The sequence below is a fragment of the Cnephaeus nilssonii genome (genome assembly GCF_951640355.1).
Source record: "Cnephaeus nilssonii genome assembly, chromosome: 15".
Classification (NCBI taxonomy): Eukaryota; Metazoa; Chordata; class Mammalia; order Chiroptera; family Vespertilionidae; genus Cnephaeus; species Cnephaeus nilssonii.
The window spans coordinates 63444500-63465881 of record NC_137086.1 but is presented as its reverse complement, the minus strand read 5'-3'; the positions used below and the strand labels follow the sequence as shown (position 1 = coordinate 63465881).

The 21382-nt window shown below is 44.9% G+C and overlaps 1 protein-coding gene across 4 annotated transcripts in view; it reads right to left on the bottom strand.

The window, feature by feature from the left end:
• Positions 1 to 4169, bottom strand: part of AFF3 (ALF transcription elongation factor 3) — a 514559-nt gene extending 510390 nt beyond the window's left edge. The window contains exons 1-2 of one of the 4 annotated variants that reach the window (XM_079792550.1): positions 4134 to 4169; positions 3891 to 3998 (exon numbers count right to left, since the gene is read on the bottom strand). In XM_079792550.1, the coding sequence (XP_079648676.1) occupies positions 3891 to 3943 (53 nt within the window). In that variant the 5' untranslated portion in view covers positions 3944 to 3998; positions 4134 to 4169. Of the gene's footprint in view, positions 1 to 3890; positions 4043 to 4133 lie in introns of those variants that run through there. The other 3 variants (XM_079792551.1, XM_079792549.1, XM_079792552.1) reach the window with 3 other exon arrangements.
• Between the last annotated feature and the right edge of the window lie 17213 nt (positions 4170 to 21382).

The following is a 21382-nucleotide window of genomic DNA, read 5'->3' as shown; positions in this document are numbered from 1 at the left end:
GCCCCTGCGAGCAACCGAATGACTGAATTCCAGACTCTTCAGGGGATGCAACTCCACAGATGTGGTGCTGGTGAGAATGAGTGTCTTCACCTTGTTCCACATTGTCCACTCTTGCTTCAAATTAGAAGTGGGAAATGGAATTAGAAGTGGAAATTTCTTCTCAACGTTAAGGTGTAGCTGAAATGAAACGCTGAAACGGCTATCTGGAGGTCAAAAGACCTTCCTTGAAAAATAAGGGTAGTTGTTCCTGAGTGTGTGTGTGTGTGTGTGTTGGGGGGAGGGGAGTGTGTAAGGAGGCAGAGGAGATGGGTCATGAATTATCAACTAATTGTCTATGTTGATTATATTCTACAGCACAGAGCTGTTCTCTTCATAATGTCTATACAGACATCTGGGGACACTTTCTGTGACCACTAGACTAAACTATTGAAGGTTCAAAACTACAGACATAACTAACAAACTGCAATTTGTTTTATTGGAAAATGATGCCCACCAATTAGAAAAAAAATTATTAGGGATTAAAATACAATTCTCTTTTCCATTAACCTATACCTCTCCGAAGAAAAGTGTTTTTTCTAAAATGAATTAAAGGAAGAAGTTTTTAGTGATCTTTATTTTAAATTTATATATTTACATTAGATACATTCATATTAAATTTATATATATTTAAAATATACATAAGTTAACTCAGATAAGATAGGCATAATTTCCTAAATCTTGGTATTTTGTTTTCAAATTTTTAGTTTTAGATCAATATCATTTAGGGCTCTGACCTTCTTTTTCTTTCATATTTTAACAAAACCTTAATTTCAAGTCCATCAAAATTTTGTTTTGTAATTAATTTTAGAGCCTCATGAACTGGAAGACATCAGCAGTATTATAGAAAACACACTGGATTTTAAATCAGAAAACTGAGCTTTGAAATTAATGCCTTGTCTGACTATAGGTGCTCTAGTTCTAGATATGTGATGTTGGACAAATGACCTGATCTTCCCCACCCTCGTTTTCCCAAACTATAAAATGGGAATAATAATAGTATTTGTTTCCTAAGGTTGTTTGTTGTGAGGATTAAATGACATAAAAAACATGTAATGTATTTAGAACATAATTAAAACATGTAATTACTTATAACAGTATCTGGTAAGTGGTAAGTGTTCACTAAATGTCCATTTGTTTTATAGTCTTAGTAAGTCACTTAACAGTTCAAACCTCCATTTCTATGTCTATAAAATGGGACTACTATAGCTTGTCACCTCTAGGATTGTTATGATTCAAATAAGAAAACAATGCATATGAAAATGTCTGACATGCAGAAAATACAAAAATGTTAGTTATTTTGAATATCCTATATAATAAAAGGGTAATATGCAAATTGACCGAATGGCGGAACAACCAGTCGCTATGAGGCGCACTGACCACTAGGGGGCAGACGCTCAACGCAGGAGCTGCCCCCTGGTGGTCAGTGCGCTCCCACAGGGGGAGCGCTGCTCAGCCAGAAGCCAGGGTTGTGCAGCGGCAGCGGCAAGAGCCTCTCCCACCTCCGCAGCAGCGCTAAGGATGTCCAACTGCCTGCTTAGGCCCGGTCCCCTAAGCCTTCAGTTGGACATCCCCCGAAGGCTCCCAGGCTGCAAGAGGGTGCAGACTGGGCTGGGGGACCCTCACCACCACCACCCCACCGCAAGTGCATGAATCTCTTGCAACCAGGCCTCTAGTCTATATGGCACCTTAAAAGTAAGTCATAAACTTAAAAACTTATAAGCTTAAAAGTAAACCATAAAATTTAGTTAGAAAATACCATCCAAAAATGTATCCATGACTCAGAAAACATCTCTGTTAAAATGCATACTCAAGGAGTTTGATTTATCTTTATCAGAAACATATAAGCTTGTGTAAAATGTAATGTCTACATCTGCAAACTAGAAAGACTCCCGCAGTCAAGCACTTTCATAAATGTACAGACTGTACACTTGCATAAGCCAAAGATAAATTAATGCATTGGTTAAATCTGACTGAATGTATAGCAACTTTTAAAAATGATTACTTTTTTCACTTTTAAAAATAGTAAGTATACTGTAGCTAATGTAAATTTCAAGTCAACTCAGCAGATATTTATTGTGTGACTGTGTTCCAGGTAACTCACCTGGGAACTAAGGCTGCAAGGGGAAATAGGCTGAGTCCCTGTGCTGAAAAAGCCCACAGATTATGGCTGACACTTCAAAATATTACTTGTAAAAGTCACGAGGGGGCTTCTATTTGAATAAGCAAGCAGACAAGCAGCATTAAAAATATGCCAAAACAATGTCCCTCCCTACAACTGAAAAACTGCCTTTTAAAAGCAAAAGTCATGTTTAAAGCACAGTTTCTTTCTATAAACCTATTGAATTTGTGCCAGAAACCAACATTCCTAAATGTAAACCTGTAAAATAATAGGTATCTGTAAATGAAAGGCTGCAATAACCCTGGAGCAACAACACAGTAATTAGCAACTTTTATAGAGTAATAACATGTTTCATATTCATTTTACACTGGCTCTTTGAAGTTCCCAATGTTCCACAGTGTAATATATAAAAGTTTTATTACATCAGGGCCCATCCTCATGTATTTTATAAGAAACTGTTCCACAAAGGCGCTAACTTTGTGTCAAGTGTGTGTCACCTGGCTTTACAAAGATAAAAGTCACTAGAAACCTAAATCACTGAAAATACACATACATCCATATATCATCTCGACGATCTACAAATCATAAGCAGCGGAGCTTTAAAACTGTACATTGCATATTCATGTGCACACCACTTGGAGTTGTACACACATGTAACTCTTTACGGAATTAAACCAAAAAAAAAAAAAAAGCTCAGCTCTACAATAAGCGACTACCCAGGGCAGAACAGAGTGCAGTTAATATGCTTGTTTCAGCAGATGTTCATTCCCGTAAATATTAAACAGAACACAAGTTCCTCCAGGAATAATATGCAGGCAGTAATTTTACCACCTGAATAGGGCTGGTTGGAAACATTTAAGCGGGGGGGGGGGGGGGGGGGGCAGGGGAGAAGGGGGGCAGGGAGGGAGGGGGTTAGCGGTAAGAAGGATGTTGAAACAGCCAATGAGGTTTTTAAAACACCAGCAACCGGAATTAAACTGCTTCTAGCGGCGATTTACCTACAGCAGCTCCTCAGCGTGAGAACCGAGCACGGAACCCGGAGGCTCCCAGGCCGCCGGCGCCCGGCGCGGGCCGCGAGCCGGCGTGAGGGCTGCGCGCGGCGCGGGTGGGTGGAGTGGGGCAGAGAGCGCTGTGCGAGGTGTGCGGAAAGGGCCCAAAGGAATTGTGAACCTCGAGGAAACGAGTCTCCCTGGGCCGAGGCCTCTGGAATGCCCGCACGGAGAAACACTCGCCCCTGCCCGGCGCTCACTTCCATCTCGGGTGGGAGTGGGTGGGAGGGGCCGAGAGGACGGAGCCGCCAGGACCGGCGCCGGCGCCGGCTCGCAGTGGCGGGAGCATCCTCTCAGGGCACTTCCCCACAGCCCAACTCCAGGGGGTCGCGGGTGTGCACCCGAGAAGAGCGAGGGGACTCGGGGGAGGGACGGGAGAGAGCGGGGCTCGGGGGTCGAAGGGTGGATCTGGCACTAGTGACACGTTCTAGAAATCGGTTCTGTCTTTTCTCTCCATGGCTGCGCTCTGCCCCTGGCTCCCCAGATCACCGGCCCCAGGGCTGGGGCGGGCGGCACGGGAGAGGAGACTGGAAAGGGGGCACGGAGACGGGCAGGCGGCCGCGCGGGGAGGAGGGGGGAGCGGGCGCCGGACCACCCCACCCCCACGCGCAGCCCCCGGCCCAGGTGAGGTCGGGCCGCGGCCCCGTCGCTCCCGCCGCCCCGGCCGCCGGCGTGGGACTCACCACAGCGACTCGAGGTCCCATTCCTGGAGCAGGGCTAAGTCGAAGCTGTCCATGGTGGGAGGTGTCGGTGTCAGCGCCGCCGCCGCCGAGGCTCCGGCCGCCCGCGCGCTGCAACGAAAAGCGGCGCTCAAGGTGCATCCCAGCTGCGCCCGGGCCGCCGCCGCCCCCCGCACCCCCACCCGGTCGGGCTCCCCGCGCCCCCGCCCCTGACGCGGGGCCGGCGGCGGCAGCGGCCACACTCACCCGCTCCCGGCTCGCGGCCGGCTCACTCAGGAGAGCGGCGAGCTCGCCGCGCCGCCGCCGCGCCCCTCCTCCTCCCCGCCCCGCGCCCGGCCCGCTGCCCCCGCCGCTCCGCGCCGCCGCCTCTTTCTCCTCTGGGAGGCGCGTGTGCGCGAGCGAGGCCGAGGCGCGCACCCGGAGCCCCGAGCCGCGCCCGCCGCGCGCCCCTGCGCTCCCCGCGCCGCCCCTCGGGGTCCCGCGGCGCCCGCAGGCCGCGCCGCCCACCGCGCCCCCGTGGCCCCGCTCCGCGGCCGCTCCGGGGCGCCGGGGGCAGGGCGAGCGGGCGGGGGATGCTGAGAGGCCGCCGGTGCGCCCCCCGCCGCCCGGCCGGCCGGCCCGCTCTTTCGGGCCCAGGATCACCGTGACCCCGCCGGGCGCCCTGGCGGCGGGGACTGCAGACCTGGAGTCGCAGCCGGGAAATTTCCGACGCCCCAGGCCCGTGAGAGTTAACTGTGCCGCCTCCAGCAGCGCCGTAAACAAACCGTTTAAAATATCTGGAGTCTGTAAGTTAAAGGAAATAAAGGGGACCCGGGAGGCTAGTTCTCCTGTCCGGACCTGCAGCTCGGCCTGCAGTGGGGGTCTCACCATCCTCCAGCTGGCCAGTCCCTGGAAACCAAGCCCCCCTCTTTTTTATTTCTTACTGGGAAGGGGGCTGGCCTCTGGGAGCAGACTGCAAACTTCCTGCCCCAGTCCAGTCTGGAGAGTGGCGCATTGTCAGCTGGAAGATGATAGAGTGTCATTGTGGCTCCTAAAAATCAAGTCTTTATTATCCTCCCTGATTTTAAAGAACATTTTCCCCCTCCTGACTCTTATCGACATGCTGAGAAGCCCATGTCCAAATCTGTTTCTCCCAAACCGGAACCCTACTGAGCCCCCACCCTCCTGTCCTTTCACACAGCTCTGGGAGCCTCGCTCAGGATTCCAGAGGTTTCCTGGAGAGAGAGGCACCGAGCAGTGTAGTGAGGGCCCACCACTTGCACAAACCCCCACTCCTGCCGGGGGAGGCCTTTCTGGTACTCTTCCCCTTTGTTCTTTCTCAGTGAGAAGAACCACTGACCGGGGACCCGGGAAATCTAGACCCTTGGGTAGAAGGCACAGGATGCCTCCAGGGTCAAGCCTGAGAGTCACCCTCTCACCTCCCTGACCTGTGAATGAGGATTAACAAACCAAGGCTGGTGAGCATGCAGAGGAAGAAAAGACCGATGAGAATTCCTTCCTATTTGGAGTTGGATTACAAAATGCTCCCCCTTTCCTTCCCCCCAGCTCAAAGTAGTCCTTCCTTTATTAGCATCCATAACTACTGTGCAAAATGTAAAACAATAAATTAAGGCAGAGTCAATGTCCACATAGTTTGAGAAAACGGAGTTGTTATTTTACAAGCTGACAACACGGGTCCCTAAAAGCCTCCCTCATTAGGCAAAGGTAGTACCAAGGCTACGGGAGAACAAAGAGACTGAACATGCACAGGTGAGAAGAGCTGTCTTCCCACATCCCAGTCCGCAGCGTATTTGGAGAGGGGAAAAATCTGTCTTCCTAATATCTCCTTAGCAGACGCCTTTGCTGGAAATGTTTGCTCTGGCCAAAGTGAGACGCCCGAGCCATCCAGACAGCGTTCCCAGGAACAAAAGGTGCGGGTGGAGGGTGGAAGGGAGGAGGGAACAGCCCCTTTGGAAGAACTGCAAGTTCCACAGTCTGGACAAGGAATGCATCCTGTCCCTGTGCTGGGGGCTGCAGCGGGGAAGCTTCCAGAAAGCAGACCTCCCACCCTCGCAGAGATCTGGCCCTCCCTCCCTTCCTAGCACATCTGTTTATACAAAGGAGGGCTGCTGAAGGACAAACAGAACGTGTTTGTTGGGAGTCCCATCCAGAGCTTGAAACTCAAGATACAGATTTGCCTTCACCGTGGAGGCTGGAGACGAACAGATGACCCCAGAAAGGGAAAGAGAAAGCTCTGGGGTGCATGGAGCCTGTGGGTCCATTTACCGTAACAGGCCTCTCCCCTAAAGCCAAATCTCCAAGGGAAGATTTATATGTGAACTTAAGCACGGTGCTTCCTGTTAATACACGAGTGTACTTGAACCTCAAGCAGTTTCACTGGGTTTTTAATTTTTTTTTCATCAGAAACAGTTCCTATTTTCTGCTTGGGGCCTCTAGCCAGCATGAATACTTTTATTTCCAGGGGATAGAATGTCCAGGTGGAGAACAGTACCTTTTGAAGAAACCCTAATAATAGTTGTCGCTACCATTTTTACTAAGGCGTCAGGGAAATACTAGTAAGTCTAAATGAATAGCATTTACAAGTACAATGTAGAACAATTAGTAAGAGCCTTAGTAGGGAGATCTTTGTTGTTGTTATTATTTTTCTGGTTTATTAAGATAGCCCCATTATTCTTCAGCCCTTATACCTATACCAAAACAAGCATTTAATTTAGTTGTCAAATTTTAAATCCTTAATACAAAGCAAAAAGGGGCTTGGACTTCCTGGAATTAGAATGCCAGAACTAAAAGGGAAACATTTTTGTCAAAGAGTAAGAGACTACCTAAATTAAAAATAAAAATAAAAACTGATGTTTCGTATGAAGTCCTTGTAGCATCTGTGCACACTAACGACCTTGAGGCTTGAGGGACCTTTCTCCTGAGACAGATCCCGAATTTCCACAGACGCTGAATGGCACCGCGCAGTTCCTGAGAGCCGTGGCAGCAGCAGCTCGGGGAGGGGAGCTGCTGGCTTTCCAGGTCAGGTCTGTTTCGGCGAAATCTATGAAGAAAGGGACTCAGGAATGAATCCTTCTCAGTCTGGGGCAGCATGCAAGTGCCCTTAGCAAGGGCTCCACTCACACCCCCCAAGCCTGGAGTGGAACCCTCCTCAGTGGACCCAGAAGCAAATCTATGGCAGCCAACTCAGACTCGCTTTGGCTAAGAATGCATGGCTTCATTAACTCAGCCCTGACTCTGAAGACGTGGCTACAACTCAGAGGTCGCCTTTGTGACTAGGTAGGGATTTTCCTTTCATAATCTCTATTCCCCTAGAAAAAGATGCTTGGCTGGAAGCCAGCTGTGCAGGTGGTCTTGCTGGAAGGTGCTAGGAGCCTCTGCTCCCCTCCTCCTCCCCCTGCAGGGCTCCTCGGTGCACCTTCTCTCCTGCCCAGCCAGGCTGCAGACCCACAGGCAGCCTTTCTCCTTCCAGGGGCTGCCTGGGTGTTCCTCACTGTATCTAAGGATGGCAGAACAAGGCCTCGAGGCTTTCTGCTTGCAAATTACATGCTAATTTGTGGAGCCCAGGATTGCTGGGTTTTAATCCACCTAGGCATTCTAGCATCTTCAGGCCTTTGTCTCTCCACTGCTGTCTCAAAGTGGTTCTAGCCTGGGATCGAGGTGCTTTTCTGTTTCCATTTTTTTTCATCGTTCACCAGGTCCCAAGCAGATGGTGTGGCTGTGCAGGCTGTCATCACTCCTCCTATGTTTCCATGGAAACATGGGGCATAGGGACCATCTCTGCCTTGGGTTCTCTGACAGTATCCTCTGGTGGAGAACTTCAGCACTCTGGGCCCCTCCCCCTTGTCTGCCCACATTCTGGAGAGTTTGAGAATATTCTGCGGCAGTGCGCTGGAAGCCAGGGTCATTTCAGAGATCATCTAAGCACCTACTCCCCACACCTGGTTGTTAACTGGCCTGAAAGGGGGCGGGGGGCAGTACTCCTGTCACATGGCTGAGGCCGATCCACAGTGGTGGCTTATTTGGACTATTTGCCCCTCAGCCAGCTTCCATAATGGCTGATTATTGCTCAGATGTCAAAAGAGATGCTTCTAAGATTGCATCTTCTCATCAGGCAGCAGATACTTGATGAGCAAAGCGTGCTACTAGCATTTTACACTTGACTGACATTCTACCCCCTCCACGTGCATTTCTTTTCATTTGTTTGTACAAAACCAGGTTTTCCCAAGGAGTGCACCTTCCTCCAAGTTTCTAACATCCTCCTGCCTATATAATTCGCTTATATAGCCACAAAGGCATTAATTAGATTCAGAAGTCCATGGAAACGGCAGAGCTGGGCAGGGTCAGAGGCCAGGCAGGGCGGAGAAAAGAGGGAAGAAAATGACCCTTGGGAGAGGGTAAGAAAGTGGAGGGACATTTTCCATGCCACTCAAGTGCAGACGAGACAAAATAATTTCAAAATGTGGTCAACTACCCTAACATTGTTGAGAGGATTAAAATATTGTCCAATTAAAGAGGTTTTTCTTTCAAGTTGATCTGGTATAATTCCATGCATATATGTCTTTGGTGGTAGTTGCTTCGTATATAGCTGGTACAAAAGACTAGTGTGTGAAGCTCGCCACATTTTTTTTTAAGTACATAAAACAAAGCAGGCACATGAACTGAAGATGAAAATGCAGGCTGCAAAGACAGGCTATTCATGAAAGTGGATCAGAAAAGTATTTCCCAGATCATATATTTCGTGTCATGCTGACTTACTTGCGGGATAATCCCATTATTTGTGATAGAAGATCCCTTGGTGCTGGTAATAAGAACCAAACATCTGATTTAAAACTTAATACCCCCACTGGCTCCTTGTGCTTCTTCAAGATGTGTAGGGGACATTGTGCAAGACTCAAGGACTCTGAGCCTGTTGCAATTTGGAGATTACGAATCATAACTATAGCAAACATTTCTTTGTTATGATGTACTGGGTACTGTTCTAACTATCAACTCCATTTATTCTTCCTGAAGCCATATGAGATATGTTACCTTTGCTCTTATCTTACAGGAGAGTAAACTAAGGAACAGATAAGTGTCACCAACCAAAGCATGGCAGATTGGGGACTGGATCTAACAGCCACAATACCACACCACCTCCTGCCCTCCTTATCTATGTCATTGGCTCATTCCCATGCCTGTGGGTGCTTATACAAACCCAAACAGAAGGCAAGCGAGAGAGCCCTCTGCCTCTCTCTCGTAATCTTTCTTCCTCTGGTTTTGACCCCAGACCTCTGCCATACCACACCCGGGGTAAGGCACTCGTTCTCTCAAGTCCCAGTGTCCTCCTTTGCAACATGAGACGGCGGGGCTGCACACTCTTTGTCTCTGTCAGTTCTAAAATGTTGGAGTTCTGTTTTCAGTTGCTCCTTCCTCCTCAGTGCTGCTGAGCAGAAATCCCTGGAGTAAGTCAGAAGGGCCATCCATCTTTTCTTGTGCAAAGGTAGGAGGAGCTCCTCCTCCGCTTAAGCAAATCTCAAGGTGTTGGTCTGCTCCAAACAGGAGTGATTGCTATTCTGTTAAGAGTTAGCAGCCAACAAGACTCAAGTGTCCAGGAAAAGGACCCTAAGCTTAGGTCTGGGGGAAAGTCCAGTGGCTGTGAGTGTCAGACTTTTCCCTATGGCTCCAGGGAGATTTGAGCAGGGAGCCCCTGGAGGACCCTGAAGTTCAAAGTGGACCAACTATGTCTTAGCCTGAAGACAACGAATTTCATAATTATATCTTGAGGAGTTAAACATTGGCGGGCAAAAGGCAGCAGTGTAAGGTCCTCACAAAGTCTTTCAGGTGGAGGCATCTCCTACAGCTCCAAGGTCCATGGTGGAGGTCCTCCAGCCGTATAACGAAGAAACAGAGGCAGAATCTATCCTACCAGGAGCTTGAGACAAATGAGTGATGGCAGTCACACCTGGTTGCCTACTCAATAGCCATCCACCCTCTCTACTAACAAAACCCAAGTTTGGTTTGCGGAAGTAATAGGCCCAGCTGAAATAACTATATTTCCCAGTTTCTATTATATAACTTTAGTTCAGCAAGCACTGAACATGTAAGAATTTCCTGGGAAGTTTTGCTTTTCTGGAATAGGCACCATCCCTCCCTCTAGGTCACTCCCTTGTTTCTGTCCAGAACGCCACTGGAGGTCTGAGATAGAGCACCCATCTTGGACCTTGAGGGCAAAAACCACAGAGAAGTTGGCAGATCTAAAGCTAAAAGGAGGCTATGTCCTTGGTTTATTTGGCTGCACCACTCTAGTCCTGTTTGATTATTCCTGGTGGAGAATCATGGTCCCCCAGTGTGCCCTGCACACGGCCACAGCCCGGTCTACCAGCTGTCCCAGCCTGCGCCCCTGCAGAGGCAGCACTGCAAGAGGGCCCGCTGTGACTTGGAAAAGCCCGTGTTTGCTTTTTGGAACGAAATCTTGCCTTCTGAGTTCACTCCAATTAAGAAACCCGTGTTTGATTGTTTGAAGACTGATTAATGTGGCCCCAGCATTTTTAAGTATTCCATATTAATAATTAATTATTTTCATAGTAGATATTAACCTGATTAAGTTCCTGTTACATCCTCACAGGATACTAGAAGATCTGTGTTCTGAAAAAGAGGGCAGGAATAATAATAGTCTGCCTTTCTTAACTATGCATGTTTCAGATCCTGTCATTGTTTCTACCAATAAACTAATTACCACTGTATGGAGCTGATTTGCTTCAGAACGAGTTTAGAAAAACAACTAATTAAGTACAGTATTTTGAAATATAAACTGCCTTACAGGGTTAGAACCCTATAATAAAATCAGTAGCTTGAAAGTCAAGAGAAGCCATAGAGACTCTTTCTAACTAACCCTCACTGCCAGCCCTGGTATGTTCAGCCTACACATGAACATGTCTAATGACAGGCAGCTCACTCTCTCCAAAAGCTTCCTGTTACATTCTCAAGGAGCTCTGACTGGATCTACATTTTTCCTTATATTTATGAATCCCAAATTGATCTCCCTATAATTTCCTAGCATATCAACCGGCTTATAGCAAGCATTTCCTCAGTGCTTCCTTCTCCTGGTCCTCCATATATTGAGTTTCATAGCCTCAAGTATTTCCCCCATTACTTTTGGCAAAGGGAATTCCTTCTGCCATTGAAAATACCATATAGAGAACAGGAGCCAGTCTCCAAAGGAGCACATGGACAAGGGAATGAGAGAAACCCTGCCTTCTGCCAGCGAGGAGTTGGTTTCTTGGGGGAAGGGAGCTTCGCAAATAAGTTGGAGCTGGCCACAAGGAACAGACACACCACAAGACAGGGAGGCAGGAAAATCCTCAAGAGAAGATTCCTCCCTGGTGGGTCTCAAGGAAGGAGTTGCACAGAGGGAGGTGGAAAATAGGAGCCCAGGCCATGGGAAGAGGAGGACAGTGAGGACAGGATGGAGTCCTGATTAGAGCTCTGAGTCTAAGGGTCAACCCGCACCCCCACCCCACCTTGGCCCTTTTGAGGGGTGGTTCCCAGAGTTCTTTAAAAGCACCACTCTCCTGTGATGCTTATTATAATTCCAAGGACACATACAGTTACATTTCTATGAATTTAGCATTACTTTCTGTCATTCTCTAGGTAACAATATGAGTTTTATTACAACATAAAGAAAAATTCATCCTCTTGGATGACTGTCAGCCCAGATACCCATGCTGTCATCCCTCTCATCCTGCTTTGAAAAGCACGACCTTTCCCTGGCCGGTTTGGCTCAGTGGATAGAGCGTCGGCCTGTGGACTGAAGGGTCCCAGGTTCGATTCCGATCAAGGCATGTACCTTGGTTGTGGGCACATCCCCAGTAGGGGGTGTGCACGAGGCAGCTGATCGATGTTTCTAACTATCCCTCTCCCTTCCTCTCTATAAAAAAAATCAATAAAATATATTTTTTGAAAAGGAAAAAGAAAAGAAAATTAGGGCCTCAAATCAGGGATGATGTCCTTAGGGGTACCTACCGAATCCCAAATCTTAGGGTCAGGCCCCAAGAGAATAATCTCAATAATCACATAGATCATAGATCATTTCAGATTTTTTTTTTTAACTGAACAAACACTCTTGAGCACCTAGTACATGCCAATCAGTGGGTTAAGAAATAAGGAGAGGCAAGAAGCATGTCATGTTCCAGCGACAGAGAAGGTTCTCTGTGGTCAAAGCACTGTGTTAGGGTGGGTGGGAGGTGGCAGAAGTCAGCCAGGGTTCAGCGTGGGACCGGAAGCAGGATGCGGGGTGAGGGACGAGGAGCCAAGGCCAGGAAGAGAGGCAGGGCCAGGTGTGAAGAGCCCTGTTGGCTGTTGTGAAACATCCAAAGTGAGCAGGAAATGAGCACCAGAGATTCAGTAGAGCAGCAAGTGAACACCCAGCTGCCAAGCCCAGGGGCACAACTGAGAGTCAGAAAGAGGAAATGGTTTCTGAGAAACCAGAGAAAGTGCTTTACAGAAGAACACTAGGCTCTGAGGTTTTTCCTTTTTGGTTGTAAAATCAAGCAAGACTGTAACCCCACCTCCCTCGGCGCCAACTGGCCACCATCGTTTGAATGGCCCACAGCAAAATGAAAATGTGTAGCCCCTTGTGCAAAAATTACCAAGAATTTCAAAATGATGATGGCAGAGCATTAAACCAAGCACAGGACCCTTCCAAGTGGGGCCCTGGGTGACCACACGGGCCACACATCCATGAAGCGGGGCCTGCTGAGGTGAGTGCGGTGAAACATTAACTCCTGGGAGCCTGGGTCCAAGGACGGGTGGAGCGGCACGTCTGTTGCACAGTGTGGCATGCTTATGGCCGGCACCGTGCAAGCCCCCACTGCAACTGAGTTTGTTCCGCAATGAAAGTGTTCTGTTTTTCCTGATTGTATTGAAAACACACACAGAAGAAAACAATTCAAGCCATGCACAGCTGTATGTGCCGGGGGGCGGGAGGTGGGGGGTGAAATTACTATAAATAGTACTTTCAATCTTTCTCTCCCCTTTCTATAAGAGTGAGTCCTCAATAAACTTCTGTTTGCTAAGCAGGGTGATAATGGAGATGTAGGTTAGGGAAACTGAGGGAAGGGGGAAATTATTCTGCAAAATAGAAAAATATATAAAAACAGGATTTTAGGAAGAAATGAAGAGTTTGGCCAAAGAATGAAGGGAAGAGGCAGTAGCTTAAGGGAGAAGAATTTGGGGGAAAGACAGAAATATCTAAATGGGCCCTAGCTGGTTTGGCTCAGTGGGTAGAGCACCAGCCTGTGGACTAAAGAGTTCCAGGTTCGACTCCCGTCAAGGGCACATGCCCGGGTTGTGGGCTTGATCCCCAGTGTGGGGCATGCAGGAGGCAGCCAATCAATGATTCTCTCTCATCATTCATGTTTCTGTATCTCTCTCCCTCTCCCTTCCTCTCTGAAATAAATAAAAATATATTAAGGAAAAAAAGAAATGTCTAAATGGGATTTTGAATGCAGTATGATGTGATCACATTCTCCATCCTCCTAATGAGCCTTAAAAAAAAAAAAAGGCTGCATTGCTCATCAAAGTTTAGAGAGATAGAGATATGTTTATGTGTTTGCATGTGTGTGTGTTCAGGGAAGTGGTTTTCAAACCTAGCTACAGATTAGAATTAACTGAGAGGGGAGGGGGGTTCCAATGGCCCGTCCCACCCCAAAATACTGACCTAATGGGTATGGAATGAATTGAGGAGTCCCAGACTCAGGGGAAGCCATCACAGACGTAGCTCGGACTAGATGTCCCTTCTGGCCCTGGTCCAAGTCCTTTTCTTTGGTGACTGTCATTGCCATTGGTCTGTTTGTCTATCCTTGGTCAGCCCCACACTTTTATAACAAACTTTATAACAAAGTTATGGCTGAGAGAGCTATCTTTACTCCCACCTTTTTTCTTGTTCAAGATAATCTTCTACTTCCAGCCTTTTGTTTTTTTATTATCATTTTAGAATCAGCTTGTCAAGTTACACACACACACACACACACACACACACACTCACAAACACGCACGTGCACATACAAAAAGATCTGTTAGCAGTTTAACAGGAATTGCTTTAAATATATAGATCAGTTTGGGAAGAACTAATATGTCAATAATATTGAGTCTTCTGATACCTGAATACTAGTATCCTATAGCCCTCTGTTTATTTAGATTTCCCTTTACCTTTATCAATAAAGTTTCATATTCTTCTGCGTAAATGTCTTGCAAATCATTTGTTAGATGTTTTATTTAATAAATTATTAGAATGAATAGATTGGTTTCTTATTCATTCTAATAATTTGTCAGTAGTTTTATTTCTTACGCACACAATAATTCAATAATTCACCATGTGAAGGGTGGCTGCTTTTGTTCCCCCTCTGCAATCCTTACACATTTATTTATTTTCTTATTTTCATTTACCAGCTAGAACTTTAAATACAGTTTTGATTAGACTCAGTAATGGTAGACATCCTTGAATGTTCCTGATTTCAAAATGAGTGTTTTTGGTAGACTCTTTATCAGATTAAGTAATTTCCAATCTACTCCTAGTTTATTAACCTCAAAGCTATTTATTATTTTGTTTAATGAAATCATGAATTGATGCTGAATTTTATAAAATGTTTTCTGGGATGATTCTACTGTTTGACGTCTTTTTTCTATACATGTAGGAATTACATTGATTAATTTTCAAAAGTCAAACCAGCCTTGTATTCATGGAGTAAACACAGCTCAGTGGTGATGCAATACTTGTTATATATTTACTAGAGGCCCGGTGCACAAATTCGTGTATGGGTGGGGTCCCTCGGCCTGGCCAGCAATCGGGGACGATCAGGGCCGTGGGAGGTTGACCATGGGGAGGGGGTGCAGGAGGTTGGCTGGTGGGGGAAGGGGCCACGGGAGGTTGGCCAGCCACAGGAGGTTGGCTGTGGGAGCGCATTGACCCACTAGAGGGCAGCCCCTGTGTTGAGCATCTGCCCCCTGGTGGTCAGTGAGCATCATAGCAACCAGTTGTTTCAGTCGTTCTGTCACTTAGGCTTTTATATATATAGACTAGAGGCCTGGTGCACAAAATTTGTGCATGGGGGGGGTACCCTCACCCCAGCCTGCACCCTCTCCAATCTGGGACATCCCTCTCACAATCCTGGACGGCTGGCTCCTAATCACTCACCTGCCTGCCTGCCTGGTCGCCCCTAACTGCGCCCCCCCCCCCTTGCCAGCCTGATCGCCCTTCACTGCCTCTGCAGGCCGTCCTGATCGCCCCTAACTGCCCCCCCCGCCCGCTGGCCTTGTCACCTCTTACTGCCCCCCCGCTGCCATCCAGGTTGCCCCCAACTGCCCCCTCCCTGCCAGCCCGGTCGCTCCTAACTTCCCCTCTGCCAGCCTGGTCACCCCTCAAGGGCCTCCCCCCCCCCCCCCCCCCGCCATCCTGGTTGCCCCACGCAGCCTGCTGTTCAGTCATCTCGTCGTTCCTTACTAACCCCCCTGCCAGCCTGGTTGTAGGCAGCCATCTTGTGAGGGCATGAGGGTTACTTTGCATATTACCTCTTTATTATATAGGATTGCTAGAGTCAATGTGCTTTTATTAGGCGGGGAGGGATTTCTGCACCAATGGTCATGAATAAATAAATGTTCCCATTTTGAAGTGACCTTGTTAGCTTTTGTTAAGAAAGCCCTTCAAAATGAAATGGGAAGATTTACCTCGTTTTCTTTTTATTCTCTGGGTTTGTTTACGTACATTGGCAGGGTTTCTTTCTTTAATTATTTAGTGGCATTCACCAGTAAAGTCATCTGAGCCTACAGTTTTCTTTGAAGGAAACTTTTAAATTACAGATTTAATTTTTAATACTTTTAAGTATATTTTCTGTCAATTTTGGTAAGTTGTGTTCTAGAAAGGTATTTGAGTCATGAAAAATTTTAAATAGATTGCCATAAGTTATGATATTTACTTAATATCTATAGGATCCCCAGTTATCCCCTTTTTCATACCTCTATTGTGCTTAGTTATGGCTTTCTCTCTCTCTCTCTCTCTCTCTCTCTCTCTCTCTCTCTCTCTCTCTCTCTCTTTCTCTTTTTAAAGCAATTTCTTTTAGCAAACTTCAGTTATTCAGTACAGTGTTATCAACTATAGTCCCCATGTTATACATTGGATCCTCAGATCTTATTCATATTAAAACTGAAAATTTGTACCCTTTTACCAAACTCTTCCTATTTCCTACCCCAGTCCCTGACAACCACTTTAATACCATTTCTATGTTTAGTTTTGGATTCCACGTTTAAGTAATATCAGGCAGTATTTTTCTTTCTTTGTCTGGCTTATTTCACTTATCATAACGCCTTCCAGTTTCACCCATATTATTGAAAATGACTGGATTTCCTTCTTATTTAAGGTTGAATAATGTTCCATTGTGTGTGTGTGTGTGTGTGTGTGTGTGTGTGTATTTTCTTAATTCATTGATGGACACATTTTCTTAATTCATTGATGGACACAGGTTGTTTCCATATCTTGGTAATTGTAAATAATTCTGCAATGAATATGGAAATACAGATATCTCTTCAAGGCAATGGTTTGTTTCCTTTGTATATATACTCAGAATGGGATTGCTGGGTCATATGCTAGCTAGTCCTATTTTTAATTTCTTAAGGAACCTCCATACTGTTTTCTGTAGTGGCTGCACCAGTTTATATCCCTATCAGCAGTGTACAAGGGTTCCCTTTTCTCTTCATCTTTGCCAGCAGTTGTCATCTCTTATCTTTTTCATAATAGCTACCCTAACAGATGTGAAGTGATATCTCATTGTTGTTTTGATTAGCATTTTCCTGATGATTAGATACAGAAAAAGCATTTGACAAAATTCAGCATCCTTTCATGATAAAAACTCTCATGTTAATTTTCTATCTGGACGATTTCATCCATTGTTAAAAGTGGGATATTGAAGTCCTCTACTACTATGGTATTACCTTCTATTTCTCCCTTCAGAACTGTTAATATTTGCTTCATATATTTTGGTTCTCCTATGCTGGGAACTACATAAATCTTTACTAACATTATATCCTCTTGATTAACTGAACCCTTTATCATTATATAATGACATTCTTTGTTTCATTACTTTTTGGCTTAAAGTCTATATTGTCTGATCTAAGTATAGCTACCCTGTTTTATTTTCTCTTTCTTTCTTTCTTTTTTTGTTTCCATTTGCATGGAATATATTTTTTCCCCTTTACTTTCAGTCTATGTGTGTCCTTAAACCTAAAGCGAGTATCTTATAGACAGCATACAGTTTGGTTCTTACTTTCAACTCCATTCAGCAACTCTATGTCTTTTGACTGAAAAATTTAATCCATTTACATTAAAACTAGTTATTGACAAATTTGGACTTCTTGTTGCCATGTTATTAATTGTTTTTATTGTTTTGTAATTCCTTTCTTCCTTTCTTGCTGATCTTTGTGATTTGATGATTTTCTGTAGTGGTATGCTCTGATTCTTTTCCCTTTCCTTTTGTGTATCTACTATAAGTTTTTGCTTTGTGATTACCAAGAGGTATATATAAATCAATTTATGGCAGTCTTTTGAAAACAGGTAGCTGTTTAACTTCAAATGCATATCAAAGCTCTACATTTTTTTTTTTACTCTCTATTCCACACCTTGTTGCACTATTGCAATGAAGATTTTTTACATTGTGTTCATTAACAAATTATTATGGTTATATATATTTTCAATAGTTTTACATTTTAATCATTATAGTAGAGTTATAAGTGATTTACCCACCACCATTACAACATTATTAATTTAACTATAAATTTACTTTTGCCAGTGAGTTTTATACTTCCATGCTTTCCTGTTACTAATTAGTGCCCTTTTGTTTCTGATTGAAGAACTCCCTTGAACATTTCTTGTAAGGTTGGTCTTGTGGTGATGAACTCTTTAACTTCTGTTCGTCTGGAAAATAGTTTATATCTCTCCTTCAATTCTGAAGGACAAGTTTGCTGGGTAGAGTTGTCTTGATTGGCAGTGTTTTTCTTTCAGAACTTTGAATATATCATCCCACTCAAATCTGGACTGCAAAGTTTCTGCTGAAAAAAAATCTGCTTATACTCTTATATGGGTTCCTTTGTATGTAACAAATTGCTTTTATCCTGATGCTTTTAAGACTCTCTTTTTGTCTTTAACTTTAGATAATTTAATTACAATGTATCTTGATGTAAGTCTTTTTTAATTCATCTTATGGTACTGTTTGGGCTTTTTTCATCTGTTTCCTTCCATAAGTTAGGAAAGTTTTCAGTCTTTTTTTTTTTTTTAATAATCTTTTTGATCCTTTCTTTTTCTCACTTTTCTCTTTCTGGGACCCTATAATGTGTATATTGGGTCTCTTGATGACTTCCCATAAGACCCTTAAGCTCTCTTCACTGTTTTTCATCCTTATTTTCTTTTGCTCCTCTGACTGGATAAACTGCACTGCCCTGTCTTCATGTTCACTGATCTTTCCCTCTACTTGATCTAGTTTGGTGTTGAACTCCACTATTGAATTTTTCAATTCTGTCATTTTATTCTTCAGCTTTGTGGTTTCTGTTTGGTGCTTTTTAAAAAATGTCTATCTCTTTTAAAAAATTCTCAATCTGTTTATGCATTGCTCTCCTGACCTCAGTGAGGATTTTATGACTATCATTTTTAACTCTATCAGGTAAATTAATTATCTCCATTTCATTAACAACTGTTTCTGAGATTTATTTTGTTCTTTTATTTGAAACATTTTCATCTGTTTCTTCATTTCCCTTGACTCTTTGAGTTGGTTTCTGTATATTAGATAAAGCAGCCACCTCTCCTAGTTTCACAGCATTAACTCAGGCAGGAAATGAACTCTGTCAATCAGCCCAGCCTGAGCACCTGATTGTCTCTCAAACCTTTGTGGTTGTCCAAGCTACCTTCTTTGTTATTGGTGGCTTCCAGTAGTTGAGCGTGTGCCAAGACCTGTTAGAATCCCAAAAGGAAGGATCACATTCAGACCCTCAAGTAGGAGCTGGGAAAGTGTGTAGTTAAACTCCTTCCAGGGAGAAAGTGGGAGGAGGTTATTTTGCTATTCCCTCTGTGCTGCACCTGGGTATATATCCTCAGGGGAGTATCCTGTGGGATTTGTGAATGGAAGCCCATTGGCTATAGTCAGGAAATCTGGGTGGCATTGCAAATAGTGGGGTGAAGAGATATATGCAAGTTCTTTCCAAGGAGATACCGGCAACTTGGAGAAGGCTAGAGGAAGACAGCAGAGACAGGGAGGAGATGTCTGCTGATTTCCCCAGTCTCCAGGGTAGCCAGCCTCTAGATATATGCTAAATTTGAAGACTGATCCCAGGCATCAGCTTTCAAAGTATGCATATGGACCACCTTCAGGGAAAGACTGAGATGGGTGATTTTTTTTCTACTCCCTCTGTGCTAAGCCCTAAAGGGATATTCCTGAGAGGTACCCATGAGGAGTACCATTAATAACTGCTTCTATGTTTGCTATAGCCCGTGGGTCTTGTGGATGCAAGCACCCTAGCTTTCTGGACTGATTGTTTCAAGTGCCTGTTCCTCAGATGTGAGTCTTAAAAGAGAACCTGAAGGTGGGGGTTCATACCCTTGACTCCTCAGAGAGAATCCTGACTGTTTGGCACTGTGCCAGGGGTGGGGTTTATGGCAAGAGGGTGTCTCAGCCTTTCTTACCCATTTCAGTCTGGGTGTTTTCGCATTTGCCTGATGTGTAGGATGTTTTTTAGAGGTAATTGGTCTGTGCACAGCTGCGCATTTGTTGTTCCTAGGGTAGGAGGGGGTCATTTCCTATGTAACTATCTTGGTTGACCTCTCTATTTTACCTTTATTATTAAAGAATATTTTTGCTAAGCTTAAGGTACTAAGTTGACAGACCAACAAATTAAATTTACTTAAAGATATTATATCTTGGGGGAGTCAAGATGGCAGCCTGCAGGACGGCAGTGAGGAAGAGAATGTGAGTGAGGAAGGGAGCAAAGGAGAGTGTGTGGACATGGTGTGTGTGTGTGTGTGTGTGTGTGTGTGTGTGTGTGTGGCAGATAGATCCTGCAGGAGTCTCAGGGGCTTGAAGATCAGGCTTTCCTAGATGGGGAGCCCCTGCTACCACTACAAGCATTCCCGGGCAGCCTACTCTGGCACAGAAACCACACCACCTTGAAGGGGAGAGCTCCTGTGACTAGGAGCCCAGTCTCACCACCACCCAGACTGGACTCAGACACCATCCCAGAACTTACAGCCACGCCAGCCAAAGACCAGCTACCTCAGCTACAGACCCGTGGACACCGGGACTCCATCCTCCCCAGCTGCAGAATCCTGAGAGTCCCAGAGTGCATGACCCTCCCACCAACCTGCCACTGCGGCCATGGACCCTGTACCTCCCAGTGAGAGCAAAAATAGGGAGACAAAAAACAACCCCCAAAGGAAAGAAAAGGAAGAATTGCCAGAAAAGAAACTAAATAAAATGAATGCATACAATATGTCAGAAAAAGAATTCAGAGTAAGGGTCATAAAGTTCATAAATGATGGATGAGAAAATCAACAACTTATGTAAGAATCAAGTGGAAATCAAAAATGATATAGCTACAATAAAAAACACAATGGAAGATTTCAACAGTAGACTAGAAGAAGCTAAGGACCAAATTAGTAAGTTAGAAGACAGGGCAGAAAAACACACCCAATCTGAACAGCAATTGGAGGAAAAAAAATTAGAAATCAGGAGGAGAGCTTAAGGGAGTTTTGGGACATGAAAGGAAGTAACATATATAAAATAGGGGTGCCAGAAAAAAAGAAGAGGAGCAAGGATTAGCAAACCTATTTGAAGAAATAATGAAAGAAAACTTCCTGGATTTCAGGAAGAAAAAGTCACACAAGCACAGAGAGTCCCAGACAAGATGAACCCCAAAAAAACACACCAAGACACATTGTAATTACAATGGCAAATGTTAACAACAAATAAAGAATCTTAAAGGCTGCAACAGAGAGATAGACAGTCACCTACAAAGAATCTCCCATTAGATTATCAAATGATTTCTCAACAGAAACACATCAGGCCAGAAGGGAATGAAATGAAGTATACAAAGTGATGCAAAGCAAGGGACTGAATCCAAGAATAGTCTATCCAGCAAGGCTATCATTCAAAATTAAAGAGAAAAACAGGAGCTTCACAGAAAAAAAAAAAAAAAGAAAAAGAAAAAGGAAAAAAAAAAGGCTTGTTATCATTACCAGCCAGCAATGTAAGAAATGCTAAAGGCATTGTTGTAAACAGAAAAAATAGAAAGGGAAGAAGGAACACAGGCATAAAGAATAAAAATGGATACAAACAAGTACCTATCAATAATAACCTTAAACATAGATAGATTAAATGCTCCAATCAAAATACACAGAGTGGCTAAATGGATAAGAAAACATGACACATATATATGCTATCTACAAGAGTCCCACCTCAGAACAAAGGACTCACACAGACTGA